Source organism: Ambystoma mexicanum, chromosome 4p, assembly GCF_040938575.1.
Source record: "Ambystoma mexicanum isolate Mex_15411 chromosome 4p, UKY_AmexF1_1, whole genome shotgun sequence".
NCBI classification, from domain to species: domain Eukaryota; kingdom Metazoa; phylum Chordata; class Amphibia; order Caudata; family Ambystomatidae; genus Ambystoma; species Ambystoma mexicanum.
In genome coordinates this window covers 556,840,555-556,867,049 of record NC_090927.1, presented here as the reverse complement: position 1 = coordinate 556,867,049, position 26,495 = coordinate 556,840,555, and the positions used below count along the sequence as shown (strand labels likewise).

The following is a 26,495-nucleotide window of genomic DNA, read 5'->3' as shown; positions in this document are numbered from 1 at the left end:
GGAAATCCTCCCCTTGTTCTCCCTGGTGGACCAGGGAGTCAGTTCCTCTCCCAAGGCCATAGGCAGGCTGGGCCAACCTCATGCCTTGCTTAGCAGCTTAGAGCAGCTGCGCAATCATCACTTGTCTAACTAATGAACGTCCCTTGTGTCGTTGGGAGAGTTGGGCTCCTTTCAGCATTTGAAAGGAAGAGGACTGCCAAGTCTCTGCATGGGATGGCATGGTAAGCATGAAGGATCTACATGCATTTGTCCTGGCACAATGGAAAGGGGCAGGGGTTGGCTCCCGCAGGGATGCAGCTGGGAGGTGTTCCTATCTCTCCGTAAAGGGTCAGATAGCTTGCATTGTCACACAGATCATTGTATTTTGATTCTGATGTATTTATTTATTGTGTATTTATAAAGTGCCTATTGGATTGTGCAGGTGCAGTAACAAGAAGTGCAGGGGGAGGAAAGTGGGGGGAGTGCAGTCAGGTAGAGAAGCTCCTGGAAGTTAGTGAGCTCCAACATAAGCCTGAGAGGGGCATAGAGGCCATTCCGATGGAGGCTCCTGCCAAAGAGAGAGATCTACCCCCCACTCTCTGCTTGGAAAAGCCTCTGTTCTGCAGAGAGTTGAAGCTAGAAGAATGAAGAGCTCTAGCAGGGAGGGATTTATGGAAATGCACTTGGATGTAGCAGGGTGCCAGCCCCTTGTGGTTCATGCAAAGGGTTTGAATTTGATCTTCTCAGCCACTTGGAGCCAGTACAGAGATTTTAGTGATCTAGGTGCATTTCCCATGTATTAACATTGGGAAGCAACTTGACAAGAATATTGCAGTCTCATTCCAATAAGATCAACCTATTATTTCAAGAAAACATTCTTCACATCCCAGAACGTGAGAGTGAGATTGTGGTGTGGTCTTGTTTGGGGTAGGTTGTTAAACTTCCTTGAGTTAGGTCACATTCAATTGAAAGTCTGGTTATAAGTCTTTTAAGGTTTTCATCACTTAGGTCCACGCACCCTGCACTCCCCAACATACCCAAGACTTGGTGATCTTGTCCCCAGTGTCTCCTCACCTGGTTGCTTGTAGATCCCTTGCTGCCAATTGCACACCCTTGCCCCCCCCCCGCCCGGTTATATCCCCACAGACCTTTTCTCTGCTCCCCTCACTGTATACTTCATCATTTGATTATAAAGCATTACATTTCTTTCCGAAGCAAGTTTTGCACTCAATAAATACCCTAATACCTCAATACCCTAATTTTATAAAGAGTGTATGATAAAAGCTTTTTTAGGGAGGAGCTAAAAAGTGCCAAAGTGGAGGGAAGAATTGATAATGGTAATAACATGCAGGAAACACACAGCAAGGAGGCATGACATAATGGATCAGAAAATAATGTTGTCACAATGGGCTGTGGCTTTGAGGAAGCAGAGAATACATTAAGACCGTGACCAAATATTGGTTACACAAGAATGCCTTGGATGTGATGTCATGTAACATGAGTGTGCATTTTGTTAGTGCATAGGGTGTTATGTTGTGGCATACAATGTTATTTCTAACCTTAAATAATTGTTAAATGGATATCTTTTGTTAGAGTAATTGTTTCATGTTTTTAATTAATTCAGTTTACTTGATGCATTCATCAATGGCAGAGAGTGAAAAATAGTTGAATGATTTCGAAAGCTTTGTCTTTATATACAACTTCACAAAACATATGGAGGTAACATGTAGTAGTCTGTTTTTGTTTTGGAGATTCCAAATGTGTGAGATGTGTTCTAGATTTAGAGGTTTTGAGAGACTTTAATTGAGTGCCATAATGTTTCTCAATTTCTTTTTTGGCATGTACCGGCATTGAGGTACCAATATGCCGATGACATTTTCCTGGGTCTTTTGGTATTTTGGGGGTTGGGGCATTGGAGATGTGTTGGTCTATGCGTTATATTGTAGTGAATTGGTGAATGGGTGGTTAGTGCTTCCTGTAGATTGTCAATAAAGAAGATCTTAAATGATCTGCTAATGAAATGTGATGGTTTATTTTTGAGACTTTTAAAATGTCTGTAACTTTGTTTGTTTAGTGGAAACCAACTTGCAGCCTTGTGTGATGTATGTTGCCCATGTGTCTCTGCACTGCCTCTCAGCCCCCACCTCCTTCCTATCTGCCCCCGAAAAATAGCAATTTTCTATCCACACTGTACAGTCATCTCTTCCTTGACCTTAACACTTCTTATTAACTAACACAACAAATCCTGCCACTGCTTAGACCCAAGGAAACGGACATGAACTATGCAAGCACCTATCATTGTAGTGCTACCCAACATTCTGGGAGATACAATTGAACAGCACATATCGAGCCAGCAGTAAGCTGTTGGTAGTGCCCACATACCTCTGTTCAGCAAATTCCCCTGGACACACAGGACCCTTATATCCCTCTTGACATTCACAATATGCAATGACTAGCACAACAAAGCACACTGTTTATTAAGCCCACAAAGGCTGGCAATATTTTGCCAGATGACTATAAGTGTTATGGTTTCTTAACATCCCACTAACATTACCTTGCAACATAGACATTTCTCCATGTTTCTTTAAGTCCACAGCATATCATAGTTTCTTCAAAATGCAATGGTCTCTCCTCTTATTCTATGCATAGCTCTTCTCATCTTCTCATGAACCTGTGGTGCTTGCACATGGTGTCCTGTGTAGATCAACCTACATATCGTGGCACAAGGCTATCTCTACCTAAAATCGTTCTACAAACTCTATTATTTTTATTTTTTATTATTATTATTATTATTATTATTATTATTATTATTAGTATTATTATTATTATTATTATTAGTATTATTTCGTTATTGCTATGCACAGACTTAGCTTCAGGAAGCAATCATGCACTTTAAAATTCATAGGTGGAAATATTCATTGTGATGCAGGTCATCTGGGATCCAGAACACAAGAGAGCAATGCATGAGAGCGGGAAGCTCACAATGGAGGAGGGGTTAAGTCCACAAGGGTAACTGGGAAAAGGGTAATCAGTGGGGCAGTGGGAAGAGAGTGAGATTGGTTTTCTACTGTACTGATGTGATGCAGACTGGAGAACAGATGCTATTCTCTGCAATGAAAGCAGATTGAAGAAAATATCATCTTTCAGCAAGGGATCTACATACAACCAGGTGAGGTTAAAGAGTGGAACAGATTACCCAGTCTCAGGTTAGTTGGGATGTTCTTTCCTTTCTCACTGGGGAGATCAAGTGTTCAAATGTCCTTGCTCTGGGTGGATCCTAGGCCTTTTGGAGATGCATAGATTTTCAGTAAATTAGCTTGGGGCTTGTTGGCAATAGCCTTGTAGATGATGCAACATGATATGATGGTGGTATGTGCTTGCAATGGGAGCCACTGCAGTTCGATGACGTGGTTGAACTTGCAGAGTCCAATGATTAGTCGTACTGCAGCATGTAGAACACATTTCAGGGGTGTGAGGGTGGTGGCTGGAAGACCTTCCTGAAAGGCATTGCCACCATCCAGGTGGGAGAGGACTAAGGTTTTGAGAATATACCTGAAGTTGTTTGCTGGGATGAAAGGCTTGATTTTCCACAAGAGATAAAGTTGTCACACATCCATGTGTGTCTTCCTTGCTTGGTGCTTTTGAAGATGAAAGTGTCTATCAATGTAAAATCTAAGTTTATGGGTAGATTTGGTGATGTGGAGGAATCCATTTGGATGAATTGGTGGCTGTTAGTGAGGGAGGATTTAAAGCAACTGTGGACAGTATAACCAATCCATATGAGTGAATTTTAGTGAATGTCTGATGGTCTTCTGTGTTGAACATGACTGAGAGGTTGATAAGAACGTGATTGAATTGATGGCTTTCATTGAGGCTATTATGGGCCTCTCTGATCATCTTGATGGTGGCCATTTCAATGCTGAGTCTGAGTTTGAAGCCAGATTGGTAGGACTAAAGGTGACATTTGGTGTCTATATGTCAGAAGAGTTGCATGCTTAAAGCTTGTTAGTTGATCTCGGAAGGAAAGATGGGCAATACATAGGACAGTGGTTGGTGAGGATGTTGGGTTCCAATGTTGGTTTCCTGAGAAGTAGGAACATTTTAATGATTGTGAGGGTTGAAAGGCAGGTGCCCTGAATGAGGGAGCTATTCATAATTGCTATGTAAGGGAGGAGTGCTTCAGTCTGACCAGTCCTGGCAACAGAGACAGGCAGGATGTCGTCCACCTATAATGTGACTTTAAGGGGATCTTATGGTTGCAGTCAGGTCTTCCATGGTGAGTGTTTTGAAAGTTATCCAAGTAGCGTTGGTTTTGTGAGATGGGATGTGTGGTGTTGGTGTCTATGTGCAGGCAGATCATGCTGATCTTGTTGAAGAAGAAAGAATTGAAGGTGTCAGATTTTTTAGTGGAGTGTGGTATGGGTTGGTTGGGGAGAGGTTGATGATTTTACATTTCATGTGCTTGGAGTCTTTTATGTGCTGTTTGAGGTTCAGAGTGTTGCAAATGCAGTGGAGATCTTCCTTCATGGACTTGGTTGCTGGGTTGCATGGATGTTCAATACTCGGAGGAAGATGATGTTGGTGTCCGTAAGAGACATGGTGGTGACTAAGTCTATGAACTCTCTGCTGAAGGAGATGTTTGACATGGGTGGTCTCTGGATGAGGTAGAATGTGAATGTGTCCATTGGGTTGAGCGGGAAGTAGCAGGCTATCTTTTCAAAAGAGCCTTCTAGTGGTGATTTGCAGTTGGGTACACCAATAGGTTTCCTTGTGAATGATGGCAAGTCCTCCACCCATCTTGTTTGGACAATCTCTTTGGAGAATGCAGTAGCCATTGGGGCTGAGGATATGTATGATGTGAGTATAGGTTGATGTCATTCAGGTCTCTGGAATAAAGATGACATCATATTAATGTTTGGTTATGAGCGTGGCCATGTCTGAAGTTTGGCTGACTGTTGAGCATGTAGTGGTGGATGATGACGTGCTGATTGGGACTATGGTGATGCAAGTGACGTTGCTGTGATGGAGTTACATGATGTTCCATGCTGTTTCTTGTGGTTGTTGTTGCTGCTGATGACTGATGATGGGATGTTGAGGTAGATAAGTAAAATGTATATTCAAGGTCAAAGCCGTCACACACATTAAACACATTATCCACACCACCTATGTTCTCCAAGGGATCATAAAAAAAAAATCTGTATCTCTCCTCCGCTCAGTCATTTCCCAATCCTCCTCACTCCAACACCCTATGTTATTTACAACTCATTTGTATCATCCATCTTCACTCCAATGTTTATCCTAAACTACATTCATTTGTGATGCAATGAGCACTGCCAACCCCACCATCAATACCTACTCCATGCTCCTCTTTACCCAATCTCTGTGCTCCCATTCTACAATATCATGTTATATCCTTCACTTCCTGCCTCCATGGCACAACAACACATCTGCAGCACCTTTGTCCCTGTTGCACCTTAATGCAGCCACCTTCACATTTGATAACTTCCTATACAACTGTAACCTTTCATTCCACATTAATCTCCAACTCCAATTTCCACTCCACTAGACTATCATTTCACACCCTCACCATTGCCACATCACTATCTCTCCTTTACTTCACCAACTTCTACAGCTATATCAAGATATACAACCCAATCCTTACCCTATATTGCTAAAAGAGTCAAGTGCTGGCAATGCGACCATGTCACTTATAAAACTAATTCCCACTTTTCGGGCACATTATTTATTTTTAGGAAATATGTTTTGATTTTTCTCCAGAAATGTCGTTATTTTACTCAACATTTGTCATTGATCCCACGAAAATAATTGATATTCTATGCATGTGTTCCCCCCAATTTCATATTTTTTTCCTTAAAGGTGCTTAAAACGAAATTTCAAAAAACAACACACCTAAAATGGAAACAGTCAGACATGTGTTTTTTTTTCCAACTTTTCGTTTTCATTGTTCAAAACATGTTGTTGCCCCCGAAAAACGGAATTTCAGTTAATAAACAACATTTCTGGTTGAAACATCTAAAACGTGATTTAAAGTGTGGACGTAGACACATTTTGCTCTGAATGCCAATTGTTGAGCAGAGCAAATGTTGTCCATTTCATCCACCTCTAGGTGGTGCACGAACATTTGAACACAACTCTCCCATCATGAGTGTATTGCACAGTATGCCTTTTGAGGTTAGGATGTTCTTCAAGGTGTAGAGTTTGCTTATACATCTGCACTCGTTCATCATCCTCTTTTTTCGGCCCAGCAGTTTCTGTTTCCAGGAGTGTCTCACTCTAAGTAGAGTAAACCAACACATTGATTGGTTATTCCGTAGATGACAAATTGTGGCTTTTCCTTATTTTAATAATGCAGCTATTAAAGACTTAACCGAGTAAACAAATCATGTAACTCAGCTTGTGGCTGCTATATCAGATACCATTGTAAATCTGTGTATAATTACATAGAGAAACAAGTGCCTCATGGCGACCATTATATTTTCAGAGTCCTTCCTAAAGATATAGCACATCTATTAAACGTGAACCAATAAATAACTGCTGTATCAGCAGTAAATAGGAACTGTTTTAGTAGATCAATTGTATAGCTCGGTTTTAGGCAGAGCGGCACATGTTCCAGCTTAGCCGTAATCTCAAGGGGAAACACAAAACATGAGTTGAACCTCGTGTAGATCAAGTTAAGACAATGCTTTGCTATTCATCCCTGTGTATAAGGCACTGGCCGGTAATAGCCAGGCGTTGCATGTAGCACAGCTCACTCCTCAATGAGCATCTAGGTTAATAAGGTGAACAGATGTGCTAGAAATTTAATCAGACATATGCACCCAGTAGTGATGAAAAACAATCGAATTCCATGTGTTTATCTAATGTGTAGATTAAATAGGAACACGTGGAATGCAACTACTTTTTTCCAAATGTAACTTACAGCAAAGTTAGCCTATTTACACATATTCGAGGTATATTCTGGTTTATGATTTTTATCTTCTGTATTGGGGGGTGCTCATAAATGAAATGTGTTTATCAGGATGCTTTAACATGATACATCATAATTTTAAACAGCATTCTGCGGTTGTGATTCCCCTACATACATTGTCGGTTTACAGGCTGACTTCCACAGGGACACATTGGTTTATCTGAAGAATTGCATTTGTACAGTGATGTGCATAGCTTGCTCACTATGCATTCTCATGAATGATCTAAATCACCCTGAATAGAGTATCACAGACAGTATGGAGAGCACTTAGGGTACCAGAGACATGAGGGGACATCCAGGTTTCTGTAACAGCAAGAAGTGAAAGTTGAGGGGAATGAGAGTCAAAGTGGTTAGTGATGTAAAAGGACTTGTTGCTGAGGGGTAATGCATTCCGAGGGCCCAGTGAAAGAGTGTTAGGAAGTGAGGAAAAGGAACAGGAGTTATATGCTGGGTGAAGGGGATTGATGTGGTGTGAGATTCCGGGATGCATGGGAGCATCTTATTTTATGGGTACAGGGGAGAACGAGGAAGATGGGAAGGCTGGAGAGTGATGCAGAAGTTACACTAAATTGAGACAGAAAGCTACCAGAGAAGGGACGTAGAAGAATTAATAGAATGGAGCAAAGTCAAGATGCATGAGGAAGGGTAGAAGGGATGGATGAATTAAGACAATAGAAAATGTGTGCAGCACATGAGTGAGAGTGTAGGTGGGTGAGCAGACAGCGAAAAGGGGGTATGATTAGCTGATGAGAAACAGGTATAGATTCTGATCTGGCTAGAAGGGGGTAATATGTAACCGAAAGGCAGTGAACAGGTTTAAAACAGCAATTTTCCTTGGTCCAGTGAGGTAACAGAAGTTCTGGAGTAAATGGATGGTCAATGGGCGGCATGATCCCTGTGCTTGGAAGCAGAAGTCGGGTAAAGGGTGAGCTTAGTGAAGTCTTGGCTTTGAGCAGGGGGTTTGGCCCAATGCCCTTTGTAGCCACAATGGGCCTAAACAGGGAGCTGTCTGTTTCTGATTTCGACCATTGCCTGCGAGCGAGTAGGTCTTGACGTCCAGGAGGGATTGAAAAAAGGAGGCAGTCAATCACATTTCCCTCTGAGATCCAATCATAGTGTTATATTCCGTGATCTTGTAGGGCTAGCATGTTTTGTTTTGCAGGTAGGACCATCACATGGTGTACAAGGTCCTCTGGCATAGCAAGATGTGTAAAAGAAAAATATATTGAAATCATATCTCCAGGCAGTCATATATCCCTCCAGGTGCCCATAGCAGGGCTCCAGATTCCATGTACACCACTGGTCACGTGTCTGGATGTTGTAGGCTTAGGTAGATTTGTTTTGAACATTGCACAAGGGATCCTCTGGCTATGCAGGATATAATCAATTAAAACACACCTTCAGACAGTTTCCTGCCCTTTGGGAGCCAATTGTTTTGTTCCATGTGGCTTTTATATTTGCAATAGGTAATACATCTTGGGTGTTTTACCTATACATAACAATGTATGGTGATCATGTTAATTGTTTCTACATATGAACGTGTAACATATTTGCACCTTGTTTTTCATTTAGCTTTCAATATTATATGCCATGAACTAGGGGAAACAGTCTTTAGTTTAGTGCATGCAGTTATCACTACAGGGCCTGCTATACACTTGGTGTGCAGGAGCATTTATGAATAGAATATTGCCGATCAACATGGTTCAGTGCCAAATGTTTAGACATGGAGCTCACAAACTTCCTGGGTGGCAAACAAAGTGCACCCTATCAAATGGGACTATGCAATATTGAAAAATACATAGAAAAGGCTACTACAACATGGATTCAAACATTCCTATAAAAAAGCTCTTGCATTTTTAGTGATGCAACATTTAAGAGGTCAATTAGAGTATGTAATGAATGCACCACTGAGCTGTGAAATAAATAATTTAGAACATGAGGATGGAATCCCTCAAGTGTTTGAATATGTTTGAATATGTTTGCTTTGTTGCTTAGAACTGTTGATGTACCCACTTGAAAAATAATACATGTTGCAAATGAAAGGACGAGAACAGCGGTTTGCAATGTCTAATTGGCCAGCACCATAGCTGGCCAATTAGACAGGGTGGATAGCTCAGTGGCAGCGTGCGCGTCTTGGAAGCAAGACGACACGAAGCAACAACAGGTTCGATCCCCGTGTCCGCGCTATAAATACGTAACTAAAAAAAAAAAAAAAAACACAATTATGATTACGCAACTAAAAAAAAAAAAAAAAAACAATTCCTGTAACAGCGCCTCGATGCCTGCGGGCTGTGTGAGCGCTTTATAAATGTAAAATAACAATTTGCCAATTTGTAAACATAAAAGAACGTAGGTATGCTATTGATCTTTCTAATCGATGTATGTTTTTTCAATAGTGAAAAAAGCAATTGAGCTGAAATCAAGAGGCGTGAAGATGATGCCCAGCAAAGACAGCAACCACAAAAACTCAGTCTGTAAGTAACATTATGCATTGTATCTCCCAAACAATGCGTTTAATTTTGCAGATAGTTTGTATTTTGATTTTATGTTAATTTTATGAGTTGGCTATGTGTCTGATAATGTTACAATCATCTGCAACACTGTAGTTTGAATTTTAATGTAGGTGAGCTATTATTTTGTCAGGCTTTTTTCAGCCATTGGTCGATGTGCATCAAACTTTCCTAAACATTTTCTTTTAACACTCACAGCCTGATTCATGGAATGTTTTCCTATGGGATTGCGCCATTATAAAACACTTTTTGGTTAGTATACATGCAATGTAATGGTGTGATCAAAGTTATAAAGGGACATTCCAAATGTGTGCTCCCATAAGGATTAATATGTAGACGTAAAGGAAATACTGGTGAAGGAAACACTAACCATGTTGAAGGCATATTGTGCTAAGTAGCCTTCTGGGGTCAGATTACTGAAACCTTGCACCGGTGCAAGTGCAACGTTGCACAGTCTTAGCACTGGGGCAAACATTACCCTATTTCTAATAACACTGGGACACATTTGCATCATGACAAGTGCAGTTCAGCATGGTAAAAGCACCCGGGCGAAAACTGCCCTAGTGAAAAAAAGATACATATAAGCTGAATTTTTTGAACCAGGGTAATGTTTGCTCTAGTACTAGTAGTACTACTAGGGAATGGTAGGGGAAGTGAAAACAGCAATTATGCCAGGCCCCAGAAACTCTAGACAGCAGCTCAAATGATAGTGCTTTTGGGGGAGTTTTTGTGAGGGGATGCCAATTCCCCTATGCACAACTCACAAAACACAACTGATGGCAGATAGTGCCGGTAGAAGAGGGATACTGTGGCTTGAAATCTCTAATTGACATCACACACATATTTTAAATGTCCCCGTCATGGACTGCTCGTATTCTCTCATATGTTATGGCATCTGGATGTTGCTGACTTTGGTGTGGGAATGTTTGAGGAATGGAATATGATCAGTGCATGCCATGGTGGAGTTAAATTACCTTAGCTGTGAATATTATATTGTTTTAATGTTTTGCAGTGTAACCTTAATGACACTTGCCGCTTCAACTAAAGATAAATGAATTACAATATTTTTTCCCTCACAATATTTCATTCTTTACTATTCGTGAATCCTTAATTTCCTCTTAAATAATGTTTTTCCAGTGAATGCATATCCATATGCTGGGTGGAGCCATGGCATTTGTTATTTGGCTCAACTGGCGTGTTCTACTTTCATATTTCAGGTGTATAGGTGTTTTCAAGCCTTTTAATGCACACCGTAACTTTACTGGTGATTACTGCAAATACCACAAAGCTAGCTCAAACAAATGGTTTGTCAAGCTATGCAGCACTGATGTACTTTAAAAAGTGTGAAATTAATGTGCATGTGTCTGCCACCTTGAGGACAGTCTGTCTGGGGTTGAAGAAGCTTTTATTATAAAATAGCAGTGCCCTGTAAAACAAAGACAATTTTCTGGATAAAAAGGCTTGAAGTTGGGCGTACTGCATACTGTGATGAATCCCAAGATATTGTCTCTGCTTCCCTAGGGGGGACCCCTTCCCATGAGGCCAAGGAGGTGAGGCTGATAACGGATAGTCGCCTGGGGGTGGTACTCAGCAGGTAGATCTCATGGGAGGGACACCCGCCTGTGGAATCAGGGACATTTATCATGGAGGAACATGGCATGCCCTGGACAAACCATACCCTCACTCATTTCATGACCCTATATAGGGTAATATGATTCCACACTCTTCTATGTACCTATGTAAGGTAGATCATCCAAACACCTTCCCAAATACCTAGAAAAGAAAGAGTAGAGACTCCCTGTATAAATCATGCAAAAATAATGATGCAAAGAAGAATCCAAAAAACCCAGTGGAGAGGAATAACGTTTGTACTGGGATGAAGAAGAGGCACAGAGTAATGGAGAATGCTCTGCAGAACCAACTCCAGCATTCTAGTCAATAAAGTAAATCAATATGCTGCAGATACATAAAAAGAGAGGAAGGACTGAATAGTTTGTTCAGGCTTCCCTTGAGGAGCAGCAAGCAGGTTGGCAGAGCAGAGAATGTCCCAGAGGAACCAGGATGTGAGCGGAGAAACAGAAGTCTCCAGAGAGGGTCAAAGGCGGAAGGTCCCTTAACCCTGCTGCATGTCTGCCTGGGAGAAGAGTTTGCACCACACACGCAAACAAAGAAGAGTAGCATCAAGCAGCAGCTACGTAGAGCAAGAAATAGTATGAAGAAGTCATTGTAGATGGAACAAGGGGCTGGAAAACCCAAGTACAGAGAAGTTACTGCAACCATTATGCAAACGATAGCCCTTTTGCATTATGAACGTTGAAGCCTAAGGAACCCAAGGGAAGACACCATACCCCTTGGCATTGGGAACTGTCAAGAGCCAGAGTGGAGGGAACTACCCCCCTGGTATTGTGAATAAGTACTCTGAATATACTTTCTTCATTGTGCCTACTGTTGAGGGAAGAAATCCTCCAAGAGAAGTGTTTATGTAAACTGGAAAACACATCTCAACAGCAGACGGTGAACACAAAGTTTCATTCCAGAAGAAGGAAGTTGATCTTCTAGATTAAGAATATCCTAAGTTTCCTTTCCTTAGTTAAAGAATGTAAGGAACGGAAATAGGTTTTGACACACAACAGTGAACTGTTTCGTTGTGACGGACATCCTGACCAAGTCCTTAGTATTGAGTTGAGGCACGGAAACCCCTTTTAGTATTAGGTATAGTTACGTTTTTTCTTCTCTTATTATTTTTAAATAAAAGTCTTTAACCTCAACAATGCCACCTGTGTGTTGATCTCCTCCTTCCTCAACATTACAATACCCACAATGATTTTCTCATATGGCTCTGAACAGGAGGGGTTCTTCGAGTGTTAACTACAGGGTGGCACTTTGGCTGTGTCATATGTGACTTTGGCCCTAATGGTGTATATAGATAGATTATAAATATTAGTGAAAGAAGAACCAGGCTGATATTTTGTCTCTCTTTCCCCCAAGTGGGGTCCATATCCATCTAATAAATGCTGAAACATTGCAATCAATATATTGTCTAGGAATACCCTTTAGATATTATTCAATGAAAACATGTAATATTGGGTTTGCAAGATGTTTTCATATGTGATATAGAAATCTATTGTTTAGGCACATACAGCAATGAAAAGACTGGTGTTTTACGAAATATAGTGCTTATTTTGATGAATGAATTGCATTGGTGATTATTCAATATATGTGTCTATATATATTAAATGGCTTATGGTAGTGGTTGTTTAGTTATGGTTATTGCTCAACCCATAGGAAGAGCACTTTTTGGGTAGCTCCCCTTCGATGAATCCTCGCAAAACCTTGCAAAATATGTATATGAACCCGTCAGATTGATTCTGCGAATGTTGGTGAGGTTTCGTATATTGGAGGTAAAGTTATAGGGAGGGTCCATAATTATGTGGTTTTTCACAAAGGCGCAATGGAAAAAAAATTGTTCACGCCTCCGGCCGAAACCGCTGTACAGATTTTCACCAAATGTGAAGCAGGAGCAGCAGCTTGCTCCTGAAATCATGCTTTTGTAATTTTGGTGTAAATTCATCCAGTACTTTATTTTAAAACAACCAAAAAGTAAATTGCAGTACAAACATATTTAAAACCAAAACATTGCACTTATGAAACTATCTCTGTGGAGGTCAGGGATGATGAGGATTGGATGGGAAATGGCCATAAAAAGCCAAAAAACAGGTGTTTTTTCATCTCTGATGTCCGCGAACAGTAGAGTACAGAGACAGCCCTGTGATGTTCGCAAACATCTCAGATATTCAGGTGCATCCATACTTATTTTTGTGTTACAGGGTTGGTGTAAAGCAGTTTTTGGATGGCATATAACTTTGGCGCCACACAATGAAACTGTATGAGATTTTGTGATATTATTCTAGACGTCACCTTGAAAGGTTCTCCAAAGTTTGGTGCTGTTTTGCCAAGAGGGAACAAAATTAGAGGGTGGTGCCAAAATATTTGAAAGGCTTATTAATGTGATGCCATTTCACAAATCTGCACAACAGTTTGCAAAAAGATTTACAACCCAGATTCAAATGTTTTTGCAAAGTTTGTTGGGATTTTGTGAAGAGGGGGCAAAATTAGGGGCGGTTAACATTTTTAGATAGGTTATAACATTATTGCCATTTGACAAATGCGCACAAAATATTTTAGAAAGATTATAAACTGAACCCTGAATGGATTTATTCATCTGGGAGCTAAGTTATATGACTATTTTATATGCATACATTTTGACACTTTTCAAAAAATAAAACATGGATGGATTTGCAGGAAATTTGTGCAAGGAGCATATTCAGGGACTTGAAAGCAAGGTTTTGCAAATGTGTCTGTGTTTATTTGTTTTAAAGTGTCATAATGTAGGTACAGAAAATAGTAATATACCATTGATGACTGAAGTATAGCCGATGGCCATGGGCAGTGGCCAGATTGCCTCAGTTATGACATGTCGCCATAGGCAGTGGCCAAATTCTCAGAGTCATGGACAAAGGTCTTGACTCTGATAATCTGGCTACTGGCCATGACCACAGGAGACTGGAAATGGGGTTAAAGTGTGCATGGCCACCAGGGATTGGTTTTGTGGTGAAATTGTTTATAATTGGGATAGGTTTGAATGGGAAAATAAGTTCTGCCGGTGGCTAAAATTCTGTCTGTGGCTACAGCCCGAAGTGCTGCACAGGATTGCATTAACAGATCACCATGATTATCGCTGCATAGACTCCGAGACAATGCTGATCAGTAGATAATTACCAAGCATGCTGAAGCAGGTGCCCAAGTCATCACCAGGCCACCCCTTGAAATTATTACCCACCCTTATTTGCAACTATAGTGGGACAAGATATTGGAATTGGATGCAGAACTCATTTGCACAACCTCGCTGCAATGACTGACCCACAATCTACATGCCCTGAGAAAGACTCTAGAGAGTTGATTTACATGTCGGCTGAGTTCTAACAATAGATATATCATCAATAATGTTTTTTAATACTGCTTTATTACGACAACAGTTACTTATTGAATAACCCAGTACTGATGTGAACAGGGCACACTCTCCTATTCCAAACCTAACACTTAAAGAACGAAGTGCACCTTAACAAAAGAACCCCATCACCAGCAGGGTTATCTGTTTAAAGTACTAGATGAAGTGCAGAGATCTACCTATTCTACTGCCCTGCAATTACTTGATAATCGTGTACTCTGATTTGATTATTAGGGCATGCAGCATGGCCAAACCCTAGGTTTGAATGGGAAGACATATTTTGCTTGTGGCTACAGCCTGAAGTGCTGTACTGAATGACAACAAACCTGTGCAAGGAACATCAGCAAGGACCTGAAAGAATGTTTTTGCAAATCTCTCTTGTGTTTTATTTTTCCAAAGTGTGGGCATTCCCGTGGGCATTAGCACATGGCCAAAGCTGAATGTTTAAATAGGAAAAGAAAATCTGCTTGGGCTTGCAGCAAAGTTGTGCAAGGAGCATCAGCAAGGGCGAAAGGATGCTTTTGGAAATCTGTCCTGTATTTTACTTTTTTGAAATTGCAAAATATAAGTACAAATAAATAGTGATATAACTTGTCTGCCATGGGCAAAGGGCCTGGCCTTCGGCAAGGACAAATGTCTACTTTGATTTGGGGAATGCTCTGCTGATAAGAACTCACATAATTACTTGTTGCAAAAATGTGTGTTAAAGAAGGTTTATAGTTCTTTCATATATGTTGAAATAGGATATATTAATAACTTAAATACAGTGATGTAATAGTAGGAAACATGTTCACTTATGCAAACATATTCAACTAGCAGAAAAAACGTTGTTAAAGGAACGTTAAGGTTAAGATGTACCCCACCCTTGGGCCTTGGGACTCCTCTGACCCAGCAGTTAGCTAGTGGCCTCCCACCTTGTCATTAATGACATTTATGATGTCATCTTTCATGTACTGGGTGTTTGTCTTAGCAGTGCACCATGGTGGCATGAGATATGGTTGCTTAGCTTACAAACCATAACTGGCAAATGTCTGTGTTTTTTTCGGTTTTACTTTTGACCATAACATCCTTTTAACAACTTTGTTTAATTTAATTGCATACTAGTGCAACTTAACCATAACTACCATTTAACGTGTGTTCATTGAATACATATATATTTGTTTTTTTAGTTATTTTTGTTGGGGTGATTTTATGAAGCCATACAGTGGCATGCGACCATACATATATTCACAAACAGCTGTATCACCCACACTGATGTAAAAAACAAAAAAACATGTCAAATTGTGATTTCTTTTTGGAGCTTTATATCTTAATTTGCAGTCTACTTTAAATCATGGGAAGTTGTATGAAATAACTAATGTGCATGTTCTGTCAGTTTTATTTGGGAAGCACAATCGAGTTTGCCCTTTTCATTGAATTGGGATATATACACAAGGGCTAGCACATACAATTTCATAACTTCAGAATTGAAGGTGAAGTCATTGAAAATAGATAAAAAAGTGCTTTTGAAGTTGTATCTCAATTTCATTCATGAAAGTGTACAGGCATATAGCGACATTTCTCCCCATGAATATTTCATGTTCTGCTGTTCTCTATTTTATTTAGTTTATTTGGAAACAGAAAACAATCTATGTATCAAATTCCACTGTTCCATAATTGCACAAGTGCTAAATAAATAAATTAAGGATGTTGGTGTTCTGTGTTGTCATGTACCTGGAGCGATTCTTGGGTATAGCCCCAACACAATAATATGACTAGTATGACATACTTAATTCTTAGACATGATCATTTTTGGATGTGTGTAATTAGTTAGCTGATATCCTGCTCTGTTTTTTCCCTGTACGGAAATAAAAGGAAATATTGGAGTACTAATTATTGAACAACTCTCAATATGTTCTAGATTTTAGCAATAATCCTGTTCTGTGTGGTCTATTTCATCCGGAAACTTTCAGGCACTCAAGTTACAGGCCCGATAGAAGTGAGGGCTGTAACACCAGGCCTAAGTACAAGTAACGTGCCGGTGTAGCCAACAGAAGGCAAGATTATTGCCATTAGCAACCCAAGTCAAACCCTTAAGGGTGCTAATAGCAATACAAAAACAAATCCTGCCTGATCCTCTTGGTTTGCTGCAGCAGCTGGGAGAGTCAGACAGAGTTGCCATGGAAATGGATGGCAGGGCTCCACTCGGAGCCCCTCTTCCGTTTCCATAGCACTGTAGCAGGAAGCCATCGAGCCTGGGCACAGGATCCCCTGAGGTAAGGAGTGTTGGATTGGAGTGTAGGGATGGTTTGGAGGGGCTGGATTGGGGATTGGGGATTGGGAGGCAGGGGAAAACAGCAGTGCAGAGAGAGGGTAGGTATGCAAAGCACTTGGGTTGCATCAGCGTGTGGAAAAGATGTACCAGAATGTACTTAAATTACATGTATGTACTCATTAAAGAATCTGAGGGGCACCAGTGCATAAGAAGTTTACAGACATGTACACCTCCACACGGCTTTGGAGGTAAAAGTGAAGGGATTTGTTGGTGCACCTTTTCACTACCTAATAATAGAATCATGAAGGTGATGTGAACAATAGGGCATTTTTCTTTCCCACCCCTTTTCCAATGTAATGAGGAGAATGGTCAATAATAACGCTTCTCTGTTTTGTAAAAGATGGTGAAGTACCGGTATGAGCAGATGCTGTATATAATCCATTGACATCCTCAAGCTAATGCTGTTAATGGTTAAGTGATTATAATAATAGAATGCATGCAAATAATGCCAGAAGTATTTAATTATCCACGTTTGCCATAACAATGGCAATCCTGTAATGAGGTGGTGACTTAGAGATTATGACTGACACAACTTCTTACTACTGTTGCTGGTAATCTGCTAAAATAATCTGCTAGGTCTGCAAAGAGGATGTTGCGTCAGTGAGCAAGTGCCTATATTTACTATGGTAACATGCCCATCATGCATCAAGTGACTGATTTCATGTATGTGCCTCGCAACAAGCCCCTCATGTGTGCTGAGAGAAAGTGGCACTCTTCAGAGGGGTGCAAATGGGATCCAGTAGTGGAAACAGTAACACTGTCCAAAATAAAGGTTCTATACATATATATATACATATATATATGCTTTAATTAAGCACACTATCTGCAGTAGAGCTACCATAGAAACAATGAACGAAGATACAAATATCCACCCCTATGAACAACAAAGAGGAATCAACAGACTGGGAAAAGTATCCCTCTTATCCTGAGTGCAGGTTTCATAGGTGAATAATATCAACAAAGGGATAGGTCTTAGGTGAAAGAAGGTGCTGAGATGCCCTAACCAGTCGTTAGGATCCTAGTAGACTAAGGGGACAGTCTGTGGTCAACAGTTCCTGGTTTTGGTTGTTGGCGGATTGACAAAGCCAAGTTTGGGCACATTTGATCATTTGGGCCCAAGCAGCAAGCGGCCATTGCGTGGGGGTGAATGTGATCGCTCTGTGTGGTTTAAGACGGTCTATTAATGCTGCAGGTCGGAGTGGTGCCAGCATCTATTCACAGTTGTGCCAGGCCAAGTTGCGATTGAGCAGCTGGGAGGGGTTGATGCATGAGGCTACAGTGGTTCGAGTAAGAGGTCGTCGAAGCAATGATCTTGGGGTTGTCAATATGCAGGTCGGTGAGCCGGCCATTTGAGGGTTAGCTGGGTTGAGCAGGTGACGGGCTTAACTAGGGGACAATGCAGCATTGAGCTTGTTGAAGTGCAAGCAATATTTTGGATAGGTGGTGGAGCTTAAACTGGTCTGGTCCTCCGGCTGATGTTAGGCCCCTTCAGGGGGATTCAAGCACAGTGTGGTTCCATTCATGGTCTTCCCTCCTAGCCTTAGGAGATTTCAGTGCAGAGTGGCAGGTCTTGGTCCAGAGCAAGGTTCACCCCCATTGTGCCATTGGAGTAGGTAGGGGGAAAATGTGTTTTCTGCATTGGACGGCTCCAACTTCACATCAGGCGGAGGGCTTTGGAAAGTTCAACTTTCCCAAAGGAAGTCCACTAAGTTCTTCTCAGGTGGTTCAGAGCAAATTGTTGTCTCTTTAGAGGATCTGAAGAAGGGTTGGGAAATCCCTTCTTTTAAAGTCACAAGACCCAGGTGATTGGACTAAAGCTATCCTGCCTTAGTGGGCTAATCCCTGCTCTTGAATGGAGTGGACTGTGCACTTCTGATATCACAACCAAAGTGCTTTGCTCCAGAGGAAGTGGAGGAGACAGGAAAGAGAATGAAAGCATGGTGGATGTCTCCTTCCATTGACCAGAGAACTCATGCCTATGCTAACCCTGTCCCTTTCCCTACCCACTAAGAACACAGGGCTTTTGAGTGGCAGCAACCTGATGTGAGGCTACTCTTTTTCAATGGGTGTGCTCCTTTGTTGCCCAGGCGCAGGGCAGTGACATGCTGTGCCACTGTCTCTGGCAGAGGGTGCAACCAGCCCTCAAAAAGAGATCAAAGAAGAGTTCTGGTACTTCCGGATCCTGTCCTGCCATTTGGCAGCCTCCATCCAGCTGACCAGAATACACATCACCTTCCACAGCAGAGCTAGCTCACAGGAGCCTACACATGTGCAATATCAGACGAGATGGGGTGACCATGATCATAAGTAACAAGATCAAGCACTATGCCTAAACTCAGGCATATCTTTATTTTAGAGGTTACACTGCCACAATACTGGGTTACTTGTTATAGTTAAAGTTTTGGTACAGGGGGTATATATTAAATGCTGTCCCTGCTCTGCAGACACTTGGTTGTCCCAGCAGCTGTTGCATGGTCATCTGGTGCCCTATGAACCTGCTCTACATATGTTAGAGCAGGCACCCTGAATCAGGATACTGATGCTGCAGGGCACACAAACAATATGGTTTTGGGCATGGAGTTGACAAAAAAGGGGAATCTGATTGGCAGATAACTCTTTTGGAGATGGAATTACTTGCGTCATTGTATGTATTAATACACATTTAAAACATCCAGGTCTATGCACCCTTGCGAGATGGCACACTCACACATAAATCTCTCTGGAAACCATGTATTTGTTTTCAGAGAAATGAAGCTGCAGAATGCAAAGCTCAAATTGCACCTTGCATTCTGTGGCCATTGGAATTTGTGAATAAAGCACGTGCTGTGAACAATGAAAACAAGTATGAGAAGGGATTTTATGCATGAATACCAAAGATGATGTCTACCAACTCTGCCAGGTGGATTCCTGAAAGTTCACCCAATATCAGTGGTAACAACTCCACCTGTTGTAAACGTAGTGGTATTGTTGTGATGCAGTCATCGGTAGCACAGAAATACTACTCGCTGCATTTTTCACATGTTCATTTTCTATCTTTTTCCACTTATTATCATTTGCATTATTATTAATAATAATTTGCATTTATATAGTGCTATGAACCCTCAGGAATCTGAGCACTGCTTATTATTACCCACGTGTGTGGTGCTCATTTATTGACCTCTGAAGGATGAAAGGCTGAGTTTGGCCCTGGCGGGATTCGAACCTGCGTTGGCAGGCTCTGCATGGATGTCAAAGCAAGCGCTCTACTCTCTGTGCTATTATTATTATTATTATTATTATTATTATTATTATTATTATTATTATTATTATTATTATTATTATTATTATTATTATTATTATTATTATTATTCCGTCAAAACCAGGCCCATCGGCATAAGAGGCAGAAACAATAACACATCCAAAACAGTCAAATGCAGCAATCCAGAATCAGAGCAGCAAGGAAAAAGGAAATCTAGCAGCTTTGGAATTCTCTACCTCCCTCCCTGAGGGCTGACCAATGATACTCCCACTTTATACATAACATCATCAACTGTCTCAAAGAAAATGACCACTAAATATTTGCCAGCTTCTGTCCTACTACCCCCACTGTAAATAGACTATACATGCTACACTTCTCTCTCCATGTAATGTCCTCCTACTCGATCACTGTATGTATGTATCTTGCTGTTGTAATTTGAACCATGATTGGATTGTATTTTATCTGTGCTGCTATGTAACCAAAGCTGACAATTTTCATCTCCCCTGTGCCCTGAAACCCTCGGTCTGGTGCACATTATAAATAAAAAAACAAACAAACATACTCTCCTACCAAGCTCTTCAATATCTGTTTCACACTCTCATATGACGTGGCATACCCCCCTGCCAGGATAATCTCTAAAGATATGATCCTTCCTTGAGATCGTATACTTCAACTATTCCACTTATGGGTCTGGTTCCAGACATGCACAATGCCTAGCATACTCTCCTGTCAGGTGTTAATTACGCTATTCACTCTCTCTCTGTCATCCTGGTGTACACTCCTGCCAGGACAACCTCTCAAAGGCTATCAATTTTCGTGAGATTTCATTTAACCACATATGATTATGGGTGTGAGTCCTAGAATCACTCAACACTTGGTTTAACCAAAATAACTTTTGTCAACTTGGTTTTCACAAAGTCCCAGCTCTGTTGTTCACTGCCTCAGAATGGAACCCTCCCTTCTGGGTTTTTCTGCGGTCCATGCTGCAAAGCACCCCGGTATCACCGTTTTGCTTTCTTGAGGTCTCAACTGTACTATTAGGTGACTTCAGCGTACTTTGTGTGTGCCCCTCTCCACATCGGTCATGCTTCAGTAAGCATCCCTATAGCCAACACACGCTGGTCCTCTACCCACTGTGCCATATGTGTTGGTGCTTCCCCTGCTCTGTGCCTCTCATTAGTGGGCAACTGGGTCTCATGTCCCTTCTTTGCTGACGTGCCCACCTGAGAGTTTGGGTCCCCCAGCAATCACTAGCCAGTCTGGTCTCCAGTTCTGCACAGCTTCCTCTTTTAACTCCTGCTCAATCAGATTCCTCCAACACCTAGACTATTCATTTCGGTCTAGTGGAGCAATCTGCATTCTTGTTGTTCTCTTCCTCATGTCAGTCTTTGTTAGTGATAGCACTGTGCAGTGTTTAAGAGTTATATGACTTAGGGTTGGGGAATACTAAAGATTACTGCCAAAATATACCATGAGGGCCTGAGGTACTGAAGGGGATCCCCAAAAAGAGAATGGGAGATACCATGTATCACCCAATGATGCTGCTGCACCCCCCTGACGGCTGCTTCCCCCCATGTGGTCCTCCCTCAAATACCTGCCTCCAGGGTAAGCGGCCAAATGAGGAGAGGCTACCCCTGTGAAAGCAGTGTGTTGACACCATCAGGTTCCTCAGAATAGGCAGTAATATACCTGAAAACTGTTCTTGAAAATATGGCATACTTACGGGTGGTCTATATAAAGGAAAACGATTAAACATGATAGTTAGACCAGTTAGAATCTTGGTTTAGAAAATGTCAGAGTCAACTGGACCCTGAACTTCAACTTCATGCATGTTCAGTGATGATTTACAGATAAAGGCAAGATTGGTGGACTCACACACACTTCTTCCTATTGTGACAGAATGAACCAAAACAAAACAAACCTGCCTGAACACACTACAGCCCCCCAAAAAAAGAATAGATGGAAGCAAAGCCTATTGGGAGATGTAGTTTCCTCAGTCTAAATACAATCATATGAAACTGCTGCAATTCCAATTTTAAAATCAGTAAGCCTAACGATAGTTTAGCAATTCTAAGTTAGCATATCTAAAATATCAACTGCAACAGCACTGTTCGGAAGCACACACAAGATTTAGAGCTGGAAATATATGCATGCATGAAAGATGCAGTCCACTGCTGCACATGTTATATAATGCACAAAAAGGCAAGGTTAATGTTTTTGCATTTCTTGAGAAAGGTGGTGATGGGGCCAGAATTAGAGAGGCTCCGTTTCCCCCACTTTCTGTGCCCCATTAGAAACTTTAAAACTTGGGTTGTAAGATTGCATCATCACTTCATGTATAATGGTAAATATTTGCATATGTTTAGGGTGAGAAAGAACTTAGTGAAAGGTTGGTATTCATTGCTGGGAGTATTACAATGGGGTACCAACAGAGGTGCATAACTCATATCCTAGAATTGGGAGGGAGATAAAAGTGCAATATTTTGAAGAATAAAACGTTCTGTCCAAGCCTGTAAAGAAACCCATAGTGGGTTAAGAAAATAACTCTTGAATTTAAATTCTAAGCTGGTCATTCATATAGAACACCTTCCTTTTTATCTGTTCCGTTGATTGTCCTGTTAGGCTAGGTTACTATGATTGGTTTCCTCTGCGTCACCACCATAGTGTTCTTTCAGCACCAGGCTTGTCCAGATTGTGGCATATGGTTCCCCTGGCCTGCAAGAGAAAAACAAGGCTGCAGATGAGTGTAAAGTGCAAAGGGCGGGGTCTGGCTAAATTGCATATGAAACATGTTTGCATATAATCAAGAGAATGAGGAGGTAGGAAATATGTGGTAGTATACATGTCCATAGAGTCATTTCACACTGATCAAACCATAGCAATCGGACCGAGAATACATACCATGCTGCAGAAATAAAGACAACAAGGGAGTGGCAAAGAGAAAAAAAGATACATATCGAAATTAAGTATTAATTAACAAAAACAAGCCGAAAATGTAGTGGCTATTAGACCGCATCGTGAAGCTACAATGCCATTAGCAACCATCGTAGCCAAAGACAGCCAACCGACTACAAGATTACTAACATCATCAACATTCAAAATACAAAAGCCTACCGACTTTAAGAATCATAGTAGCACTGAAATTTAAAACATTCCATTACTCAAGTGCAAACTGCACCCCCTGATGAACCGTCTCAAGACAGACGGGGAAACAAGTGTTGGGAGCACAAAACCAGTTTATTTGGGGAGCACAAAAGGGGAGCACGAACCCAGATAATTTAGGGAGCACGAAGCCAGGAAATCCAGGGATCAAAAAGACTAGACATATAAGAACACATATAAATGCTATCATTGAATTAAGTTAATCAATTGATTCCAATAAGTACAACATTTGCTGAATGAAAGTAATTCAACTGAATGTTTAAAATAAACTCTGAGGTGAAAAATTAACTATGAATCATGTAATCATTTGAGACAACCAAGAGTCAACAAACAGAGATGTGTAAGCGCATAACAAGCAGACTCTAAAACCCATAATTCAACATTTCTAGAGATCTGGTCAGTCTCAGGACAACGAGTCTGCAATGTGCAGCATGCACAAAGATCACAAAAATCAAATACAACCGACAAATGAGAAGCACCAAGCTGCCAAAGTCTGAATTCTACCATTGTCAGAAAAAATCAGTAAATACTTGTCTGGTGGTCTTGAGATGTGCTTAAGCTTACCCTTGAAAGATGGAGGCTTTTTTCCTATAAGTTTTACTGAAAGACGTTTTGTATTACCCATCCAACTTCAAAGTGAATAAAATAGACACACAGCTGTGATGAATTGGATTCTTCCTCGCAGGAGTACAAGGATGTGCTGGGGTAAAATGGCATACTCATACCTCACACTATTACACACAAAAACACAACACAATTGTGAAGGTAAAACAGGGACAATTATGAGGTGTACCTGCTTCACCTTTTGTGGTAACGCAGGCTGAGGGAAGTGGGGTGTGAAGGTGAATCAGCAGTGACCCAATCACCACATCATCACAGTCCAAAATAAAGGGAATGTCTAAACAAGGTTCGACAAATATTTACATGATTTAATGAGACATACCATCTGCATGCACAATGAAAAGAGATTAATACACACAAACCCTCAACAAAGGAACGAAGCGAGAAGATGCAACATTTTTGTGAAAGTAGCACTCTGGTAGTTCAAGTGGTGGCAGGTAAGTCAATACCATAAATAGGATTTTGGGTTGAAAACAGGAGCAATCTTGACCTAAAGTATCTAGGGCCCACTGGGGGCAGTTCAGTGTCACAGTACCTGGATTCAGTTTTTGGTGGGCTGATGCATCAGAACCGTGTTTGAACTTTTATGCAAGCTGATCAAGCACAGATGGGCAAGTAGGATCTTGGAGGCCCTGGCAGCAAGTGGGCATTTAGAAGGGTTGAATGGGGCTTTTCTAAGGGGTCAAAAAGCGATTGTTCAATCATGCAGGTGAAGGTGGTGCCAAGAGCGCTTCACAATTTTCCAGGCAGAGTCTGGTTTGGCCCTCTGGGAGTGGTCGACGAATGATGGTCCAACGGTTTGAGTCGGTGGACGATGGTCATGGAGGTGCTGATCGAGGGTGCAATAATTTGCAGTGAATGAGATGGCAGTTCTCTGGCTAGCTGGACTGAATTGTTTTTTGTAACCTCTGTTTCTGGAATTCAGCAGACACTTCAGGTCTAGCGTGTGATGTGCTTTGCTGGAACACGAGGCAGTGTTGAGCTGGTTTTGAAGCAGTGCAATAGTTCGGCTTGTTGGAGTAATGGAGACACCAGCACCAACACCTTCCCTATTGTCCATGAGGTGAGGAACCTGGACTGATCGGTTCTGTGTGGGAGAACAGGGAGCTTCGGCTGGTGTGGCCCTTGGGTTGCTGTGAAGTCTTGCAATGGACTCGAGAAAAGGCTACTCCAATACAGGGTCTGCCCTTATGAAACAGAAGATCAGTTGTAGACTGGTTGGTCCTTTTCCACAGCACTGGTCACCCCTCCCCCCCAATGAACCCTGAGAGTGGTAAGTGGACAGATCTTCCTTCTGTCTTGGACAGATCCTTCTTCACCTCTGGTGGAGGGCTTTGAAGGTGCAACTGTTCCAAAGACAGTCAAACTGAGAATCTTCAGGATGTCAGCCTTTTAAGGATCTTTGAGGAACTGAGAGACTTCCACAAGTCCTTGAGTGATTCATCTAAAGGTAGCCTGCCTTAGAGGACCAATCCCTGATCCTGGCTGAGTGGACTTTGTTATCTTGATCTTGCAGCCAAAGTGCTTTGCTCCAGAGGAAGTGGAGACAAGAAATTGAAAAAGATACAGTGAGAAACAAGATGGTGGAAGTCTTCTTCCAAGGTGCAGAGCACTCCTTCCTAACCTACTCCCGCCCCCTTCCCTTATACTGGCAAGAAAGTCCTTTGGATATGCAGCACCCCAGTCTGGGGCTATTCCTCCTGAATGTGTGTGATCCTTTGATACCTGAGCCCACGACAGCAGCCTACTGTGCCAGTGTTTCTGGAGAAGGGGATTACCAGGCCTCCTAAGGATAATCAAAGAGAACTGTTTCACAGGAGCTGACACATGTGCAGTATCAAGTGGGGGGTTGCAGACTGGATCATACATATTGCTTTGCACTATGCCTAAACTCAGGCATATCTTATTCCTAATGATTACCCTGCTACCAGCATCGGGTTCTCATGATCATCAAAGCTGGGGTAGAGGGAGCATATCTTAAATGTTGCCCTTGTGCTGCAGTTACTTTGCAGTCCCTCCAGCAGTTGAGTGGGCATCCTGTGACCTTTGAAAGTGCTCTGCACCATGAGCACAGCAAGTGCTGTGGATCAGTCTACTGAGGTAGCAAGGCACAAGTGCACTAAGCTTTTGGAATGGAGTTGCTACAAAGGGGATCTGGTTAGCAGATTACTCCTTTGGAGAAGGAATCACCTACATCATTGTATCTATAAAGTCGGGACTTTGCACCGGTGCCAGATGCCAATTCCTTACTACAGCAGAAGCAACATCAGATGAGTTGACTTCCCTGAGAGTGTCATGCATCCATGGTTACCTACTGAAGGATGCATTTTGTAGGAGTGAACAGTTTCATTTTCTGATAATACATTGTAAACTATTGTCTAAGACTGCAGTCACTGCTCTGCTCATTGTTATTTTACAGGGAGCTGCATTTGTAACATGATGTGTAACCATATAAGACGTACGGTTCTGACACATTAGCTCCTTTGTATAATGTGTTATACCATAGTAAGACCACCTCACAGCACTGATGGTGAGGAGTGGGTAGGGTGAATGCATGCAGGCCAACAGTGTATGCTAAAGTGCACCCAACGCTCTGCATTGGAGGACCCTGACACCATAAAAATCTTGATTAGCCTATTTAATACTGAGCTTAGTGGATGAATATTCTAACAATT

The 26,495-nt window shown here is 41.6% G+C and overlaps 1 protein-coding gene across 2 annotated transcripts in view; it reads left to right on the top strand.

Annotated features, from left to right (window-relative positions):
* The window catches only part of CSMD1 (CUB and Sushi multiple domains 1), a 5,442,057-nt gene that overhangs the window by 2,323,650 nt on the left and 3,091,912 nt on the right, over positions 1-26,495 (top strand). For both annotated transcript variants that reach the window (XM_069606098.1, XM_069606099.1), the window contains exon 7: positions 9,364-9,441. In XM_069606098.1, the coding sequence (XP_069462199.1) occupies positions 9,364-9,441 (78 nt within the window). The remainder of the gene's footprint in view (positions 1-9,363; positions 9,442-26,495) is intronic.